Source organism: Phalacrocorax aristotelis, chromosome 5, assembly GCF_949628215.1.
Source record: "Phalacrocorax aristotelis chromosome 5, bGulAri2.1, whole genome shotgun sequence".
Taxonomy (NCBI): Eukaryota; Metazoa; Chordata; class Aves; order Suliformes; family Phalacrocoracidae; genus Phalacrocorax; species Phalacrocorax aristotelis.
In genome coordinates this window covers 26,165,254-26,188,062 of record NC_134280.1, presented here as the reverse complement: position 1 = coordinate 26,188,062, position 22,809 = coordinate 26,165,254, and the positions used below count along the sequence as shown (strand labels likewise).

Genomic DNA, 22,809 nt, shown 5'->3' with positions numbered 1-22,809 from the left:
ATCTACCACTTATGGGTTCTCAGCCCAGTATACTTTTCTCAATTAAAAACCGAGATCAAATTCACCTGATTCTATATGCTACATCATAACGTTATTAATAAGACTCTCAAACCAGCATAACATTGTACAATCAATTTGTAGTAGCTTAACAAGTCACTACTTGTCAACTCACCTATACACTCCATTACACAGACAATCCTTGTTGCCCCAACTGGAAACAAATACAGCCCTTCCTTCTTGCATCTTCTTCAGAGGAAGACACCTAATCTTACATCTTAATTATCCACAGTCAAGTGCGAGAGAATTAGTTTTCAAGTTTTACAAGCAGCAAGTGCCCTGTTCCTAAGGTGTGATGAGCAGTCTAATGCCTTAAAACATTCACCACGAGGAAGCCAGAAGTCTTCAATCTGAAGCCCAGCCTATTACACAGAGTACAAGCACCCTAGCATGACAAAGTACTTCACCCAAAGTACTTCAAAGCAGAAAGTCAAGAAGCTTGTTCAGTAGCAATTCTCAGACAGACCAACACCAATTTTATTTTTGCAGTATTTTCAAGTTTTACCAATACAGTCCACGTATAAAAAAAATGAGCTGCATGAGTAGCTTCCTGGTTCTGATACATGCTGCTCCAGACCTTAGCCCATTTCATTAGAAAAGTTGTTCATGCTTCCAGTGCCCTTTTAATCTGTTGGGGAGTAAAACACACTTTGGTGAAGTGCAACCATACTCTATGCTGCACCTGTAGAACCCACCCTTTGAAAAAAAAAAAAAAAATCAATGAAGCAAACATGCACTGACATTACATTCACTGCCGAAAGTGGCACATTTCCCATGTGCACGGTTTTTTGAAGAGAAGTGCATTAGATGGACAGCACATACCTGCTGGCCACAAAGATGATAAAATGGGAGTACAGCTCTCCTGGCTCACAAAAGCTTCACTTGCTCATCTTTGAAAATGCATCTGGACAGCTGAAAAAAGTCTGGGTGCTAGTGAGGGAGCTAGCAAACAGCAGCCAGCAACTGGTTTTCTCACTTTTGGAATATGAAGTACTTGGGCACACATGAACAAGCTTGTAAGGAAAGTTTTAGTGTAGCTGATGGATCCCAGGAACTACTCTACACCCATGCAGAACAGATTTATAGCACTGTGTGGTCCCCATGCACATGGCCTCTAGTGGCACTGCACATGGCCCTAGATGACTTCTGCTCTAGTCTTTTCAACTTAAAGAGGCAGTTATTGCAGAGTAATAGCTCTGCAAAAGGAGCAGTAACTGGTTATAAGGATGGGGCTCTTCCAACTGTTGCATGCTTTTCCTGAAGCTTGTTCTCTCTACAGAAAGCATCTCTCCAAAATTGCTTAACAGGTTATTACTCTTCCAGAGAGAACTCTGCAATACTGAGAAAGGTCAGTACATTAATCTAATACTGTGGTAGTGCTGGAGAATTTTGGACTGGTATACCTGAAGTCTACTACATAGTTAACACCACCACAACATCTTGCACGTTTTCACTTGATATCTAGAGGACTTAAGTACTTTTGAGTTCTGTGCTGATGAATCAGAATGTCCTTTGCATTTACTTGGTGGAAAAGGCACTGAAGATGACTATTCTATTAAGACTTTCAACAAGACCAAGATGGAAAATACAACTCTTAATATACGATTTCACATAAGGTTACTCCATGTCTGACAAAAGTCAGAGTTTAAACTTTCTAATCAGTAGAGCAAGCTCTAGTTTTAAGATTAAAGTATAATCAGTCTCCACAGATTAACTTAAAGCTAAGAAGATACTTTTCCATAAGGGAATTTTATCATTCCAGATATCGTAGTTAATTGTAGTGTAATTGTGTGGGTTAATTACTGCAGTGTATAGCTTAAGCCACAGCCTCTTAATGATGCCAAAGAATTGCAATGAATGGAAATGTCAAACATGCGACTGAATGCAAATAAGGTGTGGGTTTTTTGGGGGGAGTTGTTTTGGGTTTGGTTGTGGTGGTTTTTTTGTTTTGCTTTTTTTTTTTAGTGTTGGGTTTTTATGCATTTTTTGTTTTGGTTTTTTTTTGTCATTGTTGCTGGTTTTTTGGTTTGTTTTGTTAGTTTTCCTACATAAACTGCCAGGACACTGATACTATACTTGAACCTGTGGAGTCTGGCCTACATTAACCTTTATTCTAGTCAATCTATCTAGAAAGTAGAAGAAAATTAGTTCTATTATGTTAAATGGCTAAATAGGGGTATTTTTCCTCAAACCCACAAGCTGGTAATTGTTTCCTTAAGAAACCAGTTTTAGTTAGAACATTCCCTGCAGGGGAGACAAACTAGCATTAATTTTTATACTGTTCCTTAGTTTTACATGGGTGCACAGCTTGGTAATACAGAACGGATCAGGCCCAAATCCAGCCAGGTCCCTTCTGATGCTGTACCCCAAAAGGGTTATAGTTGTATTTATACAACAAGTTGTACCTACTGATACTTCCTCAGCACATTTTATGTATACAAAAAAAATTTATTTTATGAAACAGGAATTCAAGAACGTGAGCTGTGACATATCATATGGGTGGTTTTAGGGCTTCCCGTAAATGATCTGAAGTATCATTTGCCTAAACTTAAAGTTGTATCTACATGAAATTATCATTCCTAATGCTGCTTTTTAAATGCTAAGTTTCTAGAAGCTAATTGTGGCTCTAGCAACCCTTACTTACATGACTCAAAATCTAAAGACGCTCTCTAGCCAGAAAAACAGAAGAATCAAAGCTGTGTCCAAAGATATACACCATCCCTTTTCTAAGTGTAGGACATAGTCAAGACAAGATGAAAACTATAATCAAGACTGTAAAAAGCTCATGCAGGAAATGAAGACAAGGAATGCTACAACTAGGATATTTAATTCCTGAATACCTGTCAAAAACTTTTGCAAAGTCACAAATTATGTCATAGGATTAGTTAAAAGGGATAAGGAAGGCATAAGAAACCACTTCAAGTGTCACACATTTAAAACTACTTTAAAACCACTAAGAAGCTTTTCAGCAGTTCGTTCACAACAAATTTACCTAGAAAGAGACCTACCACATTTAGACAAGACTGTCAGGTTCATGAAAAAAAATCTGATAGCCTCCTCTATAAGGATAAATTTCTGATGCACTGGAGAATGGCTGAATTCCCCCTGCATAAGTAGTATTGCTCTGATCAGCTATGTATTTTGGGTGTATTTTTATATCAACACATATGCCTCAGATTCTTCCTAAACGTAAATTCTGTTCATTACATTTTCCAGGAACATTATCAAGTGTTAAATACTAACATTAAAGTAGGAAAACCATTCCTGTCACTTACTAATTAGATTAAATATTTAAAGTCAAGAGTGAGAAAGACTTCAAAAAAGACAATTTGATTAAAAGGACAAGGCCATTTAAGTTGCAGTGCTATAGAAATGATATCCAGATTTATAAAGACAAAAAATCCAGATATTTTACCCCAAAATACAAGTAATTGTTACATTGAATGAATAAATTCATTACACAGATATACATCTGGCTTTGCTATAGCTTCTTGTGTCAATGACATGCTTGCTGTACAAGGCTGGTATTGATACACTTCTGCAATTCCTTTGTTGGAATGATGTTGTTCTTACATATTGCAAGGTGTGATCTTTAATGTAAACCATTGACAAACAAAAATTATGCTTCTTACAAATTTTCATCTCAAAAGTCATTGCGGGGGGGGTGTGTGTGTGTGTGTGTGTGTGTGTGTATCTTCTCACAATATTGCTACCTTTAGTGAGTCTTGCCTAAAGGTTACAATATTTTTTGTTAGCCTGGAGGGAGGGGAGGAGAGAAGAGAGAGATTAAAATAGAATCCAAAGTCTTTCTGAGGTTACTCTCATAAAATTTAAAGTATCATGATTTCAGTTCTAGCTGTAGATTGCAGCTATGTGTCCACCTGCAGTTAGTACTTCCCCAGCTGTAAAGCAATTTAGAGCTTTATGCATCTCAAACTGTCATATATGACCACTTCACTCAAGAAGTGTATGAAGACTGACTTAAGCAGGCTTTGTGTTTCTTATAGCCTCAAGTCCCAGACTACATCTGTTTTCTTTGATACACAAAACCAGAGCTAAACCAGCTCCATTTATCACAGTGTGATTGTAGGCAGACAAACCAGCCTGTCTGTTTCCAGATAGTGAAAACAACTGTTATTAATCACAATTACAAGACAAATACTAAAAGAAATTGCACCAGTATTTTCTTTTACCCCACACAATAGACCAGTCTTAGTAGTGCTGAGAGTGACAAGGCCTGAAGGTCAGTAAATAGAACTGATACTATTAGGCTAATTCTCAGCAGTATGTCTACTAAGCACTGGAAAAAATGGATCTTGAATAGCATACACAATGAACTGTCAGACAAAAAACACTCAAAGCACAAAATATCAGTATAAGAGGCAGTCATGCATACAACAGGAGCATAAGAAGTCTAAAAAAACCCAGGTCTTCTGTATCTGTGGAGTCAGAGAGTTCAAGTGTGCAAAGGTTTTAAGAAATCGTTATGTAGTATTTTCTTGTTTAACATATGCTGTAAGCAAGGTTTCATATGGTGAGGGCAAATACATCCAAACATGTGACAAGCTCCAGCTGCATGCAAGTTAATGGATAAAATGCTAGTCACAGTAAAATACAGCTGCCACAGCAGGGGAGATCACAATAGTACATTGAGGGGTTAATTACACATCCCACATGCAAGAATTGACTGGTCCACTATACCAGCATATTAAAGATTTAATCAGAGGACAGTAAGACCATATTAAATGAAAAATACTGAAACTCTTTTCATTCACGTTATCATCACCTACCCATCTTTCAATATCCTGATATTGCTAAAGCAGAGTCTATTTCCATTTCTATCAAAGTTAGATGCCTGAAAACAGCCCTAGCTAAAAGTTTCAAGTCCATGAAGTCACCAACGTATTTTAAAGCAAAGTTTCTGCCCTTCAGTTTTCCACACACAGAGCTTTCTTAGAATTACAAATTTCTTTTAGTTTTAAACCATTAAACTTCTTCCTCTTCGCTCTTATTTCTGTGGCCAGACAATGCCCCAAAAGAATAGAGAAGAAATGCATTAACCAGTTTAAAGAAGCTAGTTACACAAATCAAACTGACTTCATAACAAGTCTTCCTGACATCCCAGTTTACAGCATTATATAAGACACATGCAATCAAATTAGGCTATCTGAATATGTGGGGAAAAGCATATGTAAAGCATCAGGTATATTAAGTATCACTTACATATGACATTGGTTCTTAATATTAAAGCACAAAATAGCTTGCAAAGAGGCTAGTAACTCAGGACAAGTAATTCCCAAACTCCGAGAGGAAACTGAGTAATCACAAGTTAACAGACAGCAAAAGCCAGTAATACCAACACTCACATCAGTTATACAACAAAAGGTAGATTATATCATAGCTCAGTTAAACGTCACTAGCTCTTTTACACAGGTACTTTCACTAAGTGCTCTGGAATTAGGGCTATCAGCATTCACCTAGCCACAAGGGACACTAAACTGTCTTAAAATTGTGAAACTCTTATTTGAGGTCTTTGCAACTGAATATATCTCTGCACAAGGTTCAGCAGAAGTTGCTTACAACAAACTGATTAATTACATATTCAGGTTCTCCGACAGTCTGGAGACTTCCTATCAAAGGTTTGAAGCTGGTGCTCATAAATACACCACATTGGATGTCAGCTCACACATCAAACCAGGTCTAGGGACAATTCCCATGGAAGTCTGGCAAATAGGTGAGAAGTTTCTAGAAAGAATGCCAGGAGATTCATGCCTCATCCTCTCCCCCAGTAATTTCAGTTAATACCTCTGAAATATTTTTCAAAGCTGTATTACAAACTCCTTTACGTACTCACAAATATTTAGCAGTATCAGAGATTAATGTTAGACTGACTGAGAACATTACCTCCATGGTGATGTGACAGACTTCCTCCATTGGCAAGTATTTCTTCTCTAGCAGCCGTCTAAATTGAAAGTAAAAGGTATTTATTCAACAGCAAATGCACAAGAGGTTTGTTTTTATTGAAATGCTTACCATTGCACTCATTTACACAGGTGTATGAAAAGTTTCAGAAGTAATTAGAGTACACAATACAGGTAAACATTTATGCTATGAAATATGTATGTTAAATCTAAGTGGGGATTTTCCAAATAAACATTATCAAAACCTTTAAAATGCCATCTGTTACAACAGATCTATTGTGCCAGAAAAGAATATTCTGGATCACTTCCCCTTGACAAAAATAGAACAGTCTAGTGGCTGGGATGCTCATCTGGAAGATGATTAAGTACCTACTGAAAAGGAAATCGCAACAAAGAAGTTTGAAGAAAGGCTCCCCACAGTGATTCAAGATCCTTATTCAGACCAGAGTTTAGACCCAGATCTCCAAGATTCTAGTCAAGAAAGTGAGGTACTTTACAACTGAAAACTTTCATGGGTGAAGTTTGTGGCAGAAAAAAAGTAGATTGTTATGTTAATAAAAATTTGAACACTTCTAAGCTCTAGAACCTTCTTTCCCTCCAGCTCTGATTATGACTTGTTAGACAGCTCCAAAAGTTGTAACAAAGAAAGTTTCCTAACATTATTCCTAACATTAAAAATAATACATTATTTTTTAGGAATAATGTATATAACCATACCTATGCAGTTACAGATTTTTTCAATCTGGCACAGAGTGGATATGCTTGGTTGGCAAACTCAGTTTGTTAGGTTAAATTTAGTCACCTACAATGGAACACATGCATCCAGGTGATCACACTGCTAACTGATCCCAATAAATGGTAATATCGAAGTATTAAAGTGTCATTAAATAAGCACTCAAGTATTGCATTCTCCAATGCCCTAGATTCAACAGCACAGAAGTCTCAGAACTTGTAGATAAAACTTGACATCTGCTTGGCAAGGTCAAGAGAAATTTTTAAAGAACAAGCATAAGAAGAATGATATCTTAGTTATAAATACAGAGTATTTCTCTACAGTGCTATTAGCCATTTTCTGCTGAAGCTTTAGCATATGAACGGAAAGGTACAATGAAAAGCAGTTTGGCCGTAGTCCTATGCCTGAATATCACACCTTCAAGGTAACAAGGACATTAGTTTCCCCTAACTAGGTAAGTTTAGCATTTCACTAGCCACAGCATTAAAGCAGAAAGTTATTCCAGAGCTTTTTGGTAAATGTCAATGCAGCTTACGGCTGGTCTAACACAGCAGACTTAGACCACCAATAATCTAGGCCTAAACAGAAATAACCACAGCAGTTAATTCTCTGAAGTAGCATGTGACACCCCCCCACATTCATTGTTCTCTACATGCAGCACTAGTAATAAAGTATGGTCTTGATAGTTTTACCATGTTTAAGTGAAAGAAGTAGCTTTGTAAATAATAGAACTAAGGAAGTCTTGTTTCCCATGGATTTGGGTTTTGTGGTCAATAGTTTCTGTCATCCAAGAACAAACTCCAGTTCAAGCTTTCCTGTACTCTAGTCATAAATGTTCATTTACTGATGTCTAAAATAGTCACCTATTAGTCTTTCCCCTACTTGGTGCACCATTAATTAGCATATATCTCTTTCCCTAGCTGCTAACAATTAAAGCTTTAGGAATGGACTTCTGAGATCTTTCCTGCAAAATGCAGTTAGCTTAGCTAGTGGATTCACTATATATTATGGGACATCAGCTTCTCCCCCTTAACTACTGTTCTTGTATACATTACCTCAATTTGTTCATAGACGTGAACAGGATCACTAATTCCTCTGTAGTTAAAGGCAAAGTAGAAGTAGACACATGCACCTGCATCATACGTCTGCGTCACCCTGTTGACAAGAACTGCATTATAAACAAAGCTTTATGCTATTAAACCAGCCACTATGTGACATCGCACAATTCATAAGGTTACTTATTTTTAAAAGGGTAGCATCTTTTTCTTTTTAAATAGTTTTGTGTCCTTTTTGCTTATACTTCATGAGTGACTCAATGCTATGACAGAGCTGAAGCTTTAAATAAGTTATTACACTTGACTCGTGCATATAAGCAAGAGTAAATATCAAGACTAATCAAGTGCTACTAATTCCTTGAATTACTCACATGTAATCCACTTGCAGGTTAAAAAGTAAGGCCAAGATTACTAGTGTTTGTAATATCATTAATAGATGTACTTCACCTACTAGCTAGCAAGTTTAATGACCTCTTCCTTAGTTCTCTTACTAATCAAATATTCAAGAAAAATAATTATTTAAGTTGTTGCATGGCTTACCTGCAGGTGGAAAGAGGAGCAAACTGAACACCCCTTTCTTTGCACTCTCTTACTATCCTTTCCTTTACATTCCTACAAAGGTCCAAAACCCTGTAACAGAAAACAGATTAAAATATAAAATCTTAGTATATGATTTTATACAACTTCCTGAAAAACAAAACTTCAGTTTTGGTAATATTTTTTAAAAAAGTATCATCTAATAAAGCAGAAGATTGCCTTCCAAAACCGGTTTTAAGTAGCTTAGATTTTGTTCTAAGGATAAAGTAGTCCTCGTTATCAAGGCTCCATTAGTATTGCTTTTTCTGTACTTCTCTTGAACAGCAAGTTTACTCTGAAGCAGAGTACCTGATAAAAGGTCTTCCCATAAGGGCTAGGAGTCAAAAGTGTTCAACAGAATATGGAGGTTACCCACTTCTGTATCTCTTTACTTACTTTCTCAGCAAAACAACCTCAAATTTTTGGCAAAGTAGTTAACAAATACAGCTCACAGTAGAAAGCTTGAGAACTCCAAAGCCTTATATAGTCTAATACCATGCCTTTGGTATGTTGCAAGGCCAAAACTGGAGAGAGTCCAGCTGTACACTGGTTTGCCAGCTTGAAATGTTGTAGTTCTAATACAGCAATGAGATATTAAACCTTGTCATAAACCATACTTGTTTTGATTTTATGTTTGGTTTTCCCCGCCCTTCCTCAGTTGGCAGATCTACATGCATCTGAAGTGCTAGAACAATTGAAAGAAATCTGTTTTTCAAATGACCATTTCTTTAGTTATATGTTCTCCCACAAAGGTCTGCAGTGCTATACTATACAGTTCAGATTTTTAAGACTTTTTACACATATTTAAAGCTACTTTGCAGATAGACAGAAGCAATACACATGAGAAATTTATCCATTTAGTGAATAAGCAAGTAAAGCCAAATATTTCATTCAACTATCTTCATCCAGTCAGGAACAAGGTAATCAACTGATTTATGGAATATTACATAGTTCTAAGTCGAAATAGAAAAAGTTTTTGAAAGCATTTGCTTTTGTGAGCACAATTTCAAATATTTTCTTAAATTCTCAGATAAAAGTCATTCTAGCCTGAAATGAGGAAGAGGCAAAACAAATAGGTGACTAAGCAATTAGCATACTTCAAGATCTAGAAAGCTAAAGTAAAATCAAGAGCAATTTTGCTTTAAAGTTGTCCTCAAATTTAAGATAATGTGCCAATCTTCAAAGCAGAGGCTGGAACTTACCACTGCCACTAAATTCGATAGCAAGAATACAGGCTTACCAGCTTAAGTCACCACACTTTGCACACTTACCACTTGACACTAAATACTGCAAAGCTTTGATTCAAATCACTTTAGATCCTTTTTAAGAGGTTTCTGGCTTACCAAATGGACAGAAGCATCCAAATTATTTCATATATTAAACTTGGTTGCAGTCAATTGTTTCTCAACCATAGCTAACATAAAATAAGCTTAGGAAAGATTTATCTTGGGCAAAAGTTATCTTTTTCAGTTCTTTTATTTCCCTGCATTACTGGGGAAAGAAAAAACTTAAATGTTTTAATCTTCACTACAAAGTTTTCTGTTTGAAACACACTGCTGATCCCACACACGGCTGCTCATCACACAATACAGTTATTGTCACTATTGTCCAGCTCCCCAAACTGGCAATTTCAAGTCCTGAATTTGTTACAGTAAACTAACCTAGGCAGAAATATTACTGAACGCTTCCCTACATTGCATTTACAAAATCTTGGTATGTAATTTACTGGCAACTTTAGCAAGAACACACAGGTGCAAGACTTGAGGCACATCAGGGAGCCTCCAATACACATAAGGCCTAAATTAAATCAAGTTTCCCCATGAGCAAGCATGAGTTTGGAATAATTTGAATGAAATCAAATACAAGTCTTAAGCAATTCTAAAGAATAATCACAGTTTACCTATCCCAAGGAACAGATGTCTCAAATGATTCTCCTATTACATAGTAATCCAGGCCCAGGTCCTAATAAATAGAGAAAGGAAATTTCAGTAACATTCAGCATCAGCATCTGGGATTCCGGTGTATGCTACACAGCTAGAGTTGAGCAACTTTAGTTTGTATGAGAAAAACAGAACGCCTATTTAGCAAAAACACCCATCTGTCCCAGTGACATTAGTTTATAATTATGGAAATAGGGTAGCTCTTTGAAGACACAGAAGCGACATTTTTATGTCATGGCTATAGTGAGACAACTTGTCAGACTGTCAGTATGCCTATACTAGTCAAATATTCATACCACTATAGCATCAAGCCAAAAGCTTCACTGTGCTAACCAATATAATATCTAGTAGAAATATTTATTTGGAATGTAATTTCTATCTAGGTAGAAACAAAGGCAAACTTTTTGCCCATTTTATATACAGCATGCCAAAATAAAGACAAATTCAGTGATTTGTCCCCGACTATAAAAGCCAAATAAAATCCAGCACTCAGGATGTGCATACTATTCTGAAAAAAAACCCCTCTCAAACAGTATGACTAAAATTCATACGAACAGCTGCAGCAGTTCAGACTATTTGTCCTGGAATTCTGATTCAAACTACAGCCATAAGCAGATGTCCAAAGAAGAGTAAGACCTGAGTAAGCACATGAGTATTTCAAGTATTCTCCCAGCCTCCAATTATATTCTAAATCTACAGGTTGAAGTCTGATAGGTTTATTTAGTAACTGCTAGTGGATTCTTCAATATAAGTTTCTCTACCCTTTATTAGAAACTATTTTTTTAACAAGCACATAAATGAATGTTTTTATGGTGTTTTGCAGATCGAGTCCCATTAGTAAGCATTAGTCAGAAATGGAATGAATACAATCTCTGGGAGAAGTTTGAGATATCATCCAAGCCAACCTGTATTTAGATTTCAGAGAAAGCATCTTCAAAAAGACATCTTGATGTTTTATTATATTAACAGAAGTTTCAGCAGGCAGACAAAAAGGTAACCTACCCGAATGTAAGCAATGACAAATGTCAGCATATATCCTCTCTGTCCATTATCTTCTCCTGCTGCCAAGCCACTGCAAATAATGAGAATTTAATTAGCTTTCCTGCAAAGCAGTCACCATTTAAAAAAATTCTAAAACACTTTGATTATGAAACATGTGCACATTTAGCTGTGTCTAAGCTGTATAAAAAAAACAGTTGCAAATACTAGGGTCCTTTCTTCACTAGAAATGAGAAGTTACTTCAGACCAGACCTGTAACTCTCTACATTTCTCTTTTCATGCCATAATCTGAAGAGAGATGAAAAACAAAACATTTGATGTGATCTTAAAGTAAGTCTCCAAACATCACAAAAGAGCAGGAGAAACAGAACTAGACGTAGTATATCCTTGATGTTCATTTACAGGAACGTGTAACTACATTTCTAAGCACGTTGGGTTTGTGCACTTGTATGCTCACAGATCGTGACAGCAAGTCTACAGACTTAAGATCCCAAAAGTGGGAGTGGTGTGAATGGATAAAAAAGACAGCACTAAAAAGAAAAAGGAAGGTTTGTTTTCACTAACCTATCAAGTTAGGAGCATTATGAAAGTATTTGTTTTTAACTATTAGTTTCTGACAACAAATGCTATGTATCTGTAATTAGTCTGTCTAGAAGCTCCTATAAATCTGAAGGGAGGGTGGTGGGAATTAGACATCCTGAAGGAGGACAGAATTAAAGCATTTTAGACCATTAAAAGGTTTAGCATTTTAGATGAGGTTAAACTATTAAACACTTAACTAATAGCCTTAACTGAGCAGTGCAGAAAGCACCATCTAACAGACAAAATACAATAGGATTCACAGTTGAAGCCTTTTCTTGCATACAACATTAAAATAACTAAGATCACTAAGATTCTGTATTCTTATCACTGAATGTTAGCAAGCTGCTCACATGAAATCCCACTCTTATAAAGCTACTTCAAGTGGTAGAATGAAAGCACAATGAAAACACAAATTTCAGAAAGGATAGCCTTGAATGATTAAAACAATTCTTATATTTGAATAGTTGAGACTAATACTAGCAATAACTTTCTTAAAGAAAAAAATCATATTCTTGACAAATCACATTTTTAATGATGGTTTTCATGAATCACACTTCAAAGCAGAAGGACAGAAACTACCTGATCATTATTCAGCCTGCCACTCCAATGAACGTTTTCTGTTCCTTTGTAAGAACAGAAAACTGTCTGTGGGACCGAAATTCACTGCATTCCTTTAAATACAGACTCGTCTTTTAAACAAGCTCCTTGTATTCATATGCCCACATCAATGCTGCAAAGATTTATTATTACCCTTATGACTTTATTTTAACTATAGAAGGGGAAGACAGAGTCTAGTTTTCCAAAACAAGCAATTTCCACACCTATAAGCAACTACAAGGGCTAGTTTCCATTTCAATAACATTAATTCTACGTTTAGTCAAATATTTGTTTTTTCTGCAATACACAGACAGCTGAAGTCTTTCAGTAAAGTTACCTATTAAGAGTTAGCACAAGCCATATTGATGAACAGGAATATTCAGTAGCTAGTTGATTACTGCCACTTCAAATTAGTAAACTGAGAACATACCCATACAGTAATCACTAGAAAAATATGGTAATCCTATTTTTTCCTGGAAAGTTAACTCCCAGCTTCATATAAAAAAGTTCTTTGAAAAGCATACCCAAACTTGGTGGCAATATCATAGACTTGCTTTTCATGCTGAAGAACCTTCTCTCTGTCACCCTCAAAGAGCAAGGTAGCTACACACAGTATGTTGGGATCAAATCCTTTAAACTGCAAAGAGAGGCAGAATACAAGCAACAAGTTTTTACTTTTTAAATCACAGCATGTGCTCTAGTTAATAAGTATGGCTGCAACTAAGAGGAAAGACTAGGAAAAAACATCTTTCAAAAATTTACTCCCAAAACAATGAAGTCTTTCCTTCACAGGACAAACATTCACAAGCCCACTGAAATAACAGATTATCTCTGTGACCTTTTTTCTCCTGTTAAAAAGTAAGATAGACACAACAGCTATCTACCTATGCTGAAGAATGAACAGGTCTTAAATGCTTTGATCAACTACTCCTGTATTAAAGCAGGAAGATGACTGATGACCATAAATGTCACTGCTCTCAAAATAGTTTTATCAGCAGTGTGCCACAGAAAATCTCTATGCTGGGCAAAGCACAATGGAAGGAAAGTAACTTCTAGCAGGGGATGGGAGAAAACTATTGTCACGGTTTAACCTCAGTTGGCAACCAAGCACCACACAGCTGCTTGCTCGCACCCCCACCCCCCACGGTGGGATGCGGGAAGCAATCTGAAGAGCAAAAGTAAGGAAACTGGTGGGTTGAGATAAGAACAGTTTCATAATTGAAATAAAATACAATAATAAGTTTTATGACAAGAAAAACAACATGAGAGGGGAACAAAACCCAGGGAAAAAAAAACCACAAAATGCAACGACTCGCCACCCACCAAAGCCCAGTCACTCTCCGAGCAATGATCAGATGTCAGTTGCCCCCTGACCAACTCCCCCCAGTTTATATGCTAAGCATGACATCATATGGCATGTAACATCCCTTTGGCCAGTTTGGATCAGCTGTCTTGGCTACGCCCCCTCCCAGCTTCTTGTGCACCCAGCAGAGCATGGGGAGCTGAAAAGTCCCACTGACTTAGTGTAAGCACTACTTAGCGACAACTAAAACATCACTGTTATCAACGTAATTCTCATACTAAATCCAAAATGCAGCACTGTATCACCTACTAGGAAGAAAATTAACTCTACGCCAGTGGAAACCAGGACAACTATTAAAGGTTTACTAGTAATGCTGTGAGGCTGTCTGTATGGCTTTGGTTCAGGAGTAACAGTCGAGAGCCATATCTTTGCAACTCATCCAAGTAGTAAGGGCCTTATTTTCTACATACCTCTTATTATTAGTTAGCTCCAGTGAACTACTAAGCAGGTTTCAGAAGGAATGGAGTTGAATATAAAGTTGCAATAAAGTTTAATAGTTTTTCCACAGTTAGAAAGGATAAAAATTTATAATTTAGAACAATGTATTCATAATATGTACATTGACCACCAATTTTATTTTAAGCCTTTCCCCTTCCAGTGCCATTCATCTCTTCCAGTCTCTACTCGGCTTGTGGTAGCTTGTTACTTAAGCACCAAGCAAGGATATATGAAGTTACATTAATAGTCAAGAGATTAAAATTCATCCTTTATGCACAACAGCTATGCTGAGAAGAACCCCAGTTAATTGCTATTCCTTTTACTATTCCTTTAACTGAATAGATTAACTGTACTGGAATTTAACTGAAGATACCAGGAGGGTCCAAAAGAACAGCAAGGACACAGGGTATCTTGGGGTGGCTCAGTCCTCCAGCCAGCGAGCTCAAATCTGCCCAGTGACCCACTGTCAGAGACATCATAATCAGTATTTCTGAAAAGGATATTGCATCCTACCACCCCAACAAAACACCACCATGAAAACCACTGTGAAACAGAATATACATCCCTGGGCAAAGGATCTGTCTTATCCATTAGTCCTATTAAAACCAGCATAGCTAACAAATAGAAATATTGTCACTACAGTGATAAACTCCAACAACAGGAACAGAAGTCTATGAAGATGCTATTTATGGTTCCTTCTTAGTCTAGAACCACTTGTACTTCATCTAGTATGAATCCTTTAATCTGTTCTGCCACCTTTTGGCTGTAATGCTCAGGTAACACCTTAGAGTTCTCTTTAAGAGGCACTAGAGGAACTAGCTACAACATGAATTAGTAGATAAACAATACCTAGAGCATTCATGTATCAGTGAACTCCTAACTACGTTGAGTACTAAACCAGGACGACTTTGGCCCTGTTCTCTCAAGTGGTATCAGTTGAACAACTGGTCCATTCAATAAAAGAATGACACGTTAATCTGATGTGTTCTGTATTCTGATACTTACTTTTGGGGGGTTTGTTTGGTTTTTAGTTAGTTTTGGTTTTTTGTTGTTGTTGTTGCTTTTTGTTACAGGGAGCAATTCACAGGTGAAGTAAGTGTAATATGGATTTGAGTATCTTAGTCCCAGTAATACCTGCAATATTACTTTCAGGGTCACTAACTTGCTCCTTTCTCTACTTCTACCTCCCATCCCAGCTGTTTCTCTGAAATAGCAGTTGTTCATGTACACCAGGAGACTGAGCCCTGATATAAGAGCTCCAGACTGGCCACCAGCTTGGAATGTCTGCATTTCTCATTTCTCCTTTTTTTTTGTCCTGCAGAGCTGGAAGAATTGGATGGGCATACATCCCTTAGTGATACAACATCCCGGGAAGCAGTGATGATTGTTGCCAACTACAGAAGGAGTAGACATTGCCAACTAGGATTGCTTCAAACTGACAGCCATCTTTTTGCCAAAACTTCTACTACTTTAGATATTCCTGCACTATAGCAGATCAGGGAGGGAAGGCAAAATAATGTTTGGGCTATCTCTAAACCTAACAGGTATTCCCTAGCAAAAGTAGTCTCAAGGCATGAGATCTTCTATTTCAGTAGCACAAGAAAAAGTAGCAGAATCAACACCAGCCACTGTCTCTCAAGTAAGCCCACTCCTGAAGACACTCAATATTATCAGATCAGAATGGAATGTTTACCTCCTCCAATCTAACAGTTATCTAAATCCAGGATGATTCAAATTTCTACATTTGAATACCCATATTTGCAGGAACTGTCCAGTTACCTAACTGGGAGAAAAAAATCAGTAACAAGACAAATTATTTAATACAAAAGCCTACATGAAATCATTTTAGCACCAGATAATTCTGGATTTAAAAAAGTATCCATTGGGATGAATTCCAGAAAGACAAACAATTCATATGGGCAATTCAAGGCAAATATCTTTAGGTTCTCCCAAAATTGCTGTTCACTGTAACAACAAGGTAGATCATGCCTTGACAAAATCTGGGAAGATGAAGAGATAGCAGAAAGTGTTAGCCTTGCTCCGTCAGTATTAACTGATGATCAGCTGTCTGCAAGCTAGACAAATTGGTTCCAATCTTGCTCTGTCACTGACTCCCTGTTAGACAAGGCACATTAATCTCATCTACAGATATGACCAGTGAGAACAGCTCTCATGGAATAACTTCTCAAACAGATAATCTCATTTTGGATTAAACCACCTTGAGAATCTTGAGTTAATGATACTACAACATAGGATATGTTACACTCAAACTCAGCTGCATTAGAGACAGTATACCAAAATCTCTTGAATTTTATGAACAGCACGCAACTTCCAAATAGTATTAAACCCCCAAAAGTTACCTTTGTGATGTAGAATTTTTTCAGTCCATCCAGAAAAGACGTAAAAATGGAAGCAACTTGTGGTTTAAGAGCATGACCTTTAGCAAAAAGTGGATAAAGGTGTGTTAAGGCAAACAGTGCTCTTAAAATTTCTACTTCAATGTGCAAATAAAAAGTAGCTTGGTAGTCAAGTTGCAAGAATCACTTGGAGCCCTTTATCATATTTAGAGAGACCTCAAATAATTTGGAAGATTTAGGAAAAGGTTTATGTTAATTTTTTTTAAAGGCATATATACAACTGTGCACAAGTGTTCCATGTGACACTAAGGCTGCCCTAGTTTATATCTTCACAAGTATATGGTACATGGGAAATATTAAGAGGGCACTTCATTAGTTTTTACACTACAAAACTAAGCAAAATCAGTGACCTTTCTTAAAGTTCTGCCAAAACCACAGAAACCAGTAGCCAAAACAGTGCAAGTTAGGAGTTAAGCAATTTTTTCCTTAACGGTTATGTCATTTGTGCAAAATTTTCTACATAAAGCTAGTAATTGCTTCCTTAATCACATACGGGGAACTAAAATTACCAGGATATATAAATGGTGTCTTGGAGTTTGTTAAATTAACATCTCTGCCTCAGGACTGGGTTTAATTGAGATGAAAGTCTTTTACTGTTTGTTCCATTGTTTTCAGTCACAAGCAACTTCTGAACTCCCATTATTGTTTCACTTTAACAGTCTTGCATCTGGCCTACATGCTGTGAGCCCAATTCATAAAAAAGTTATGCACCATTTACATGCTACTTCCTTCTAAAATACTTTACAAAGTATTTCCTCCTGAATACAGCACGAACTTCAGCAACTGATTAGTCTCCTTCCCTCCTCAGTAAAGAGGGACCCTCCCTGCAGATATGAATAAACCCCAAGGAGTACACCTCCAAGCATACCTAAGCAAGCACACAAAAAAAGCAAAAAGATGAAAGGTCATGAATTTATTAAACCACAATCTGTAAAAACTATTGTATTTAAACCTACTTAATAAGACCACAAGAAAAATCTATATTGATACATCTCAACCTATGTTTTGTAGGTCACCATAAGCTGCAGCCTCAGATCAAAGCTAAAAAGTAGAAGAATTATTTGTTCAGTGTTGGGTTTAAAGCTTGTAACTGGTCAAACTTCTTGCCAATTAAAAAAGAAAAATGCATCTGCTTTCTGTTGTACAAGTCAGAGAAACATTATAACACAAAAGAGTCACCAAAACAAGGAGCAAGGCTTGCTGGGCTCTCAGGTCATACAGATCCTGATTTCCTTGATTTGAAAGCCAAAGTTCAACTCAACACCATCACATTAATGGCAGCTGAAGTCAAGATTCATCACTGAGGCTTCTGTCCAAATGAAATTTCAGATATTCTGACTTGTTCAAGTGCTATTAAAATATAGGTTTTCAAGGTCAGTCAAACTTCACATTTTGATCTTCTGGGTACAATCAAAATAGCATGGTCTCAGCAAGACCCTCAAGTTCTGTAAAGTATTAGCTTTTTGGGTTGTGGAACTTTAGGTTCTCCTCAGGAGCATCTTAAGTCAGAAGACATCTTTTGCCAAATTTTTTCCAGTTTAAAATGACAGTTTCGCTAAGTGCTCAAAAATGACTGCTCTGCGTGCCTGACATTGTTCTGTTTAGGTGTTTGAACTAGCTGAAAATTCACAAAACCTCTGTGTTCAGTAATCTTCTAGTAGCTTCATTGACTTTCTATACTTAAAGTCTACAGCTTAGTTCTATTTGGATACAGTTATGGCATTTATTACATCTGAGCTTCTTTTAAAAATAGCTCACTTTGGACAAGCATATCATTGCCTCTCTCCTACCCAAACAATCATTGACAGAGTATTTTCAAAAAAACCGCTACTTATAAGGAATCTGTATACCACTTGTGATGCTTTTATGCAATTTAAAGGACTCAACCAACTTACCTTCAAAGTAAGGTGCCTACATTCTGATGATTTTTTTCATACCCAACTTGTCACTAGTACTTTTAGTAAGAAAGTGTTTCAAGTACTATATTACAAAACTATAATCTCTACTCCTTCACAGCTAAATAGAGGAAGTGCCTCCAGATTTTTGCTCCAGGTAACAAAAAAGTCTTATGTACTTATATGCAGAGCATGGCTCTCTAGTGACTGTTATAGTTGAGACTGTTTTCTGAAAAACAGACAGCTTTGTGTTCCTGGAAGTACACATTATGGCACTATCTGGAGTCTGGACTTTGGGTTCATTGCTTTCTTTGTCTAGTTGTGTGCAGAAGAATTACCACCTAAAACAGATGTAAGCTTACTAAAAATCAAAACCCTTGGAAACAGATATTTGTCCAAGAAGATCTACATACTTACCAAACTGAAACTGAGCATTGTCGACAAGGCGAATTGATGCAGGAGCACATCTCTTGGGGACAAAGTTAGAAGAATGAGAGGAAGGAAGAATAAAAAGATTATGTACAGTTTTGCTGAAATTAATGAAAAACAAATTTTAATTTAAAAATAGCATACAAGAAAGCACACTGGTATCAGAGACCATCATCATCATTGAAAACGGGTGACTATAAGCTTCTTTTCACTTGAATAGCAACATCTATTAGGTATGTCTAGATACAGTGCATTGAGAATTTCCAGTTTAACCTCAAGCCAACACAGGAATAGTCCAAAGATCTTTGGCCTTCGAGTACTGAGTGTTTTTCTAAGTTGCCATATGCACTAAAGATATCATGCTTAAGAATATCAAGCTTGCGTTGCTATGTAATCAAAGATACACATACATTCCAAAGCCACTGAACAGTCTAATTACTGTGTGTTAACCCTGGTAGGCAGAACTACACAGCTGCTCACTCACTCCCCCACAGTGGGATGGCGGAGAAAATCCAAAGGGCAAAAGTGGGAAAACTCATGGGTTGAGATTAAGACAGCTTGATAAGCAAGATGGGGAAAAAACCCACCAAGTAGTGATGCAAGAGCAACCTGTTACCACCAGCTGACCAGTATCCAGCCAGTCCTCAAGCAATGGCAACCCCTAGAAAAGTCCCCCCTCTGGTTTTATTTCTGGCCATGATATTATATGGTATGAAATATCCCTTTGGTCAGTTTAGGTCAGCTGTCCCAACTGCATTCCCTCCCAGCTTCTTGTCCACACTCTGGTGTCATACTTGCTGGTGGGAGGACAGTGAGAAGCAGAAAGTCTTGACAGTGTGTACACACAGTGTTCAGCAATGGCTAAAACGGTGTTAACATTGTTCAGGTCACAAGTACAAGACATACCACCACATGGGCTGCTATGAAGCAAATTAACTCCATTCCAGCCAGACACAGTACACTAATGGTCTACCATCAGGCTGCAATTAAAATCCGTATCTCGGTCCAATCTAGATTCTGCACTGTACAGAAATCTGAAAACCAGTAAGAATAGCTGCCTTCAGTCATACATATGCCTACATCATGTAATCTGCAATGGCCACATCCAGTCATACCGAAACATATGGCCAGAGGAATATGACAAAGCCTGAATTTTAGGCTAGTCTTCATCTAATCGCATGGATACGGAAGTACTCCTCTATCACTTGTTTTGTCATGTTCACCCTCCATCATATCATTAGTACATATTTGGTCACATGATAGGTAGAAGGAACATAAAGAAAAACTAAGATGGCTCAGCAGACAGGTTGACAGAAGAAAGCTGGATGAGGAGTTTTAAATGAGACCAACCCACGTGCGGCTTTGTTATTCTTACATTAAAAGTAGACCAGTTCCGACAAGAAACAGCTTTTCAGATAGCAATCATTGTAATTACAACCAAGATTGATGTGAGCAGCAACAGAAGAGAGGAACAAGTAGTTCAGGCTCAAATAAGCAATGAAACAGCAGCAGCAACAAGCTTAGAAACGGCTAATAGCAGCTTTTTCCCTCTTCTAACTAAGCCCATAGCTAGGGAAAAGACACTAGTTCCTTAATTGACTTAAAGTGTTGATCAGTCATACGATTAAGCACTCCCAAACAGTCTGCTTAGGTACCTTTTACAGGAAGAACAAGCACTAGGAGTAGAAGCACAGCTGAAGAACTGGCAAGTGCTGCTGACTAGCATGTACACGTCATTCACATACCAGTTTGAACATCTGACTTGGAACATTAAGTCATTATTTTATACCAATCACTGGAAAAAATGTAAAGCTGTGTTTAGCCTGGCATTAATTAAAACATTTGTGAAATTACTTCCCCAATTCAGGGTATCTTACACCATTCACAAATTATTCAATACTTTTTGCACAGAACAAAGAAAAGTTAGCCTAATTTTGTGAAGAAAGAGGCTAGCCAGTGTACAGTTTGCTCGGAGGCATAGCCACGAGGAAAAGCATTTCACAATTTGGATACCCATGTCTGAGTTTTGCTACCTGAAACCATCTAACCACACTATTCAGAGGCTCTATTTAAATACTACAGTGTAAGCACAATTCCACCTCAAAATATCCAGCTCACCTGAACACATTACTGTGCTTCAGGAGGTGTTTTCTAAACACAGGCCATATTCTTCCATTGCATGACTTTTGTTCCTTTGTCACTTCAGAGCCATAAATTCAACTGTCTCTACTTGTATTCTGTAACTCTGTTACTGGTCCCTTTTACATAGTCCTGAATTAATCCCAGGACAAAGCTCTCCATTGAAGGAGGTGCAAAACCAAACTTTCTGTGCTGAGATATGCAAATAATTCCCACTGAAAAAAGCCATCAGAAGGCACATCCACAATTTGGCTCAGAACATTGAGCAAATTCAGACCACGTTCAATCCTCACTTTTGGAATCACTGCCAAAAGCTTTATGGACCATATACACTTAGAGGTTCATATTATCTCAAATCTTTGATTATTAATTGCCAGAAATACTAGAGCATCAGCACATCCATAGTGCTAGAATCTGTTCTTGAGTGAAGTCAACATGCAGCTTTTCTTTACCTGCTTTGCCACTTCCCTTAAGCAGGCCACCCCTCGTTCAAAGTTGGGGAAGACTACAGAGCCATACTTCTGGTATTCAGGGACTGGGCGAATCTTTATCGTAACTTCAGTAACCACTCCAAGAGTTCCTTCAGGAAGAAAGAAAAACTGAGTAAAGCATTGCAAGATGTACTCCTTGCAAGTTACTCACACCTTAACCACTGTGTACCAGGATGCTGTAAGTTAACACAAATCAGAAATCCCAAAAAATCGTATTGCAATAGTAGGCAATTTATTCCTGACTATTTACATGGCGAATTCTTACATGATACCTTCTAAATCATTACATTTGTTACTAGACTTGTAGACTAACTCCACAGACCTGTTTTAAGCACTGTTCAGAGTTGCTTAAAAACTTCAGCCCTAATTAAGGTCTCAATGTATTATCCTAACACAAGAAATTCATGCAGGCATAATGCTACCCATAGAGACACTGGAAGCCACAGTATTAAAGATGCTCAAATCATCAAGCCATTAGAGAAGCTGAATTAAGATGCAGCTATGTGAAACTACTGTGTTTATACCTTCAGATCCCATAATGAAGTGATGGATATCAGGTCCCGTTGACATGCGAGGTACTTGACAGTTTTTTTCTACTATTCCTCTAGGAGTTACCATTTTTATATGAATCACCTGTTTAAATGAGATGCAATGACTATAAATACTAGCATTAAGCACAGATCTTTATATGATATTTTCTACAAAATATATATTAAGCTTGATAAAGTTCAGCTTTGTAAACTTTTGACATACTGTAGGCAGGCCCAAGAACTTTTGGGATAACCTGAGGACTGTTCCCCACAATTATTTCTAACACAGCATGGTTTGCCCACACAAATTTTTTCCATTTCTATGCCAAACCAAATCAGCTGTTGGCTACAAGCAGACAGTACCAGTTACAACTGTTTTGTTTCTCAGTGTAAACAGTACTTTGAGTACTAGGATTTTAATCCAGAATATATATAGTATACACAGAACTTCAGATAAAAAAGTGAGGGTTTACATCTTGCTTAAGTTTTTACTTTAAAACTGCTGCTTGATAAAGCTAATACAATTCAGTCATCAGTTGCTACAGAAATATTTGTATTAGGAAGAAAGACAGAAGTAAGCTTTGAAACAGATTATCAATATTAAGTCTGCCATAAGACTGATACATATGTAAGGCTAGAATGTTGG

The 22,809-nt window shown here is 37.2% G+C and overlaps 1 protein-coding gene across 1 annotated transcript in view; it reads right to left on the bottom strand.

Annotated features, from left to right (window-relative positions):
• The window catches only part of AGPS (alkylglycerone phosphate synthase), a 57,340-nt gene that overhangs the window by 5,766 nt on the left and 28,765 nt on the right, over window positions 1-22,809 (bottom strand). The window contains exons 10-19 of the mRNA XM_075093580.1: window positions 22,158-22,266; window positions 21,595-21,722; window positions 18,992-19,043; window positions 16,623-16,699; window positions 12,986-13,098; window positions 11,285-11,354; window positions 10,243-10,304; window positions 8,307-8,396; window positions 7,767-7,866; window positions 5,962-6,019 (exon numbers count right to left, since the gene is read on the bottom strand). Of these exons, the coding sequence (XP_074949681.1) occupies window positions 5,962-6,019; window positions 7,767-7,866; window positions 8,307-8,396; window positions 10,243-10,304; window positions 11,285-11,354; window positions 12,986-13,098; window positions 16,623-16,699; window positions 18,992-19,043; window positions 21,595-21,722; window positions 22,158-22,266 (859 nt within the window). The remainder of the gene's footprint in view (window positions 1-5,961; window positions 6,020-7,766; window positions 7,867-8,306; window positions 8,397-10,242; window positions 10,305-11,284; window positions 11,355-12,985; window positions 13,099-16,622; window positions 16,700-18,991; window positions 19,044-21,594; window positions 21,723-22,157; window positions 22,267-22,809) is intronic.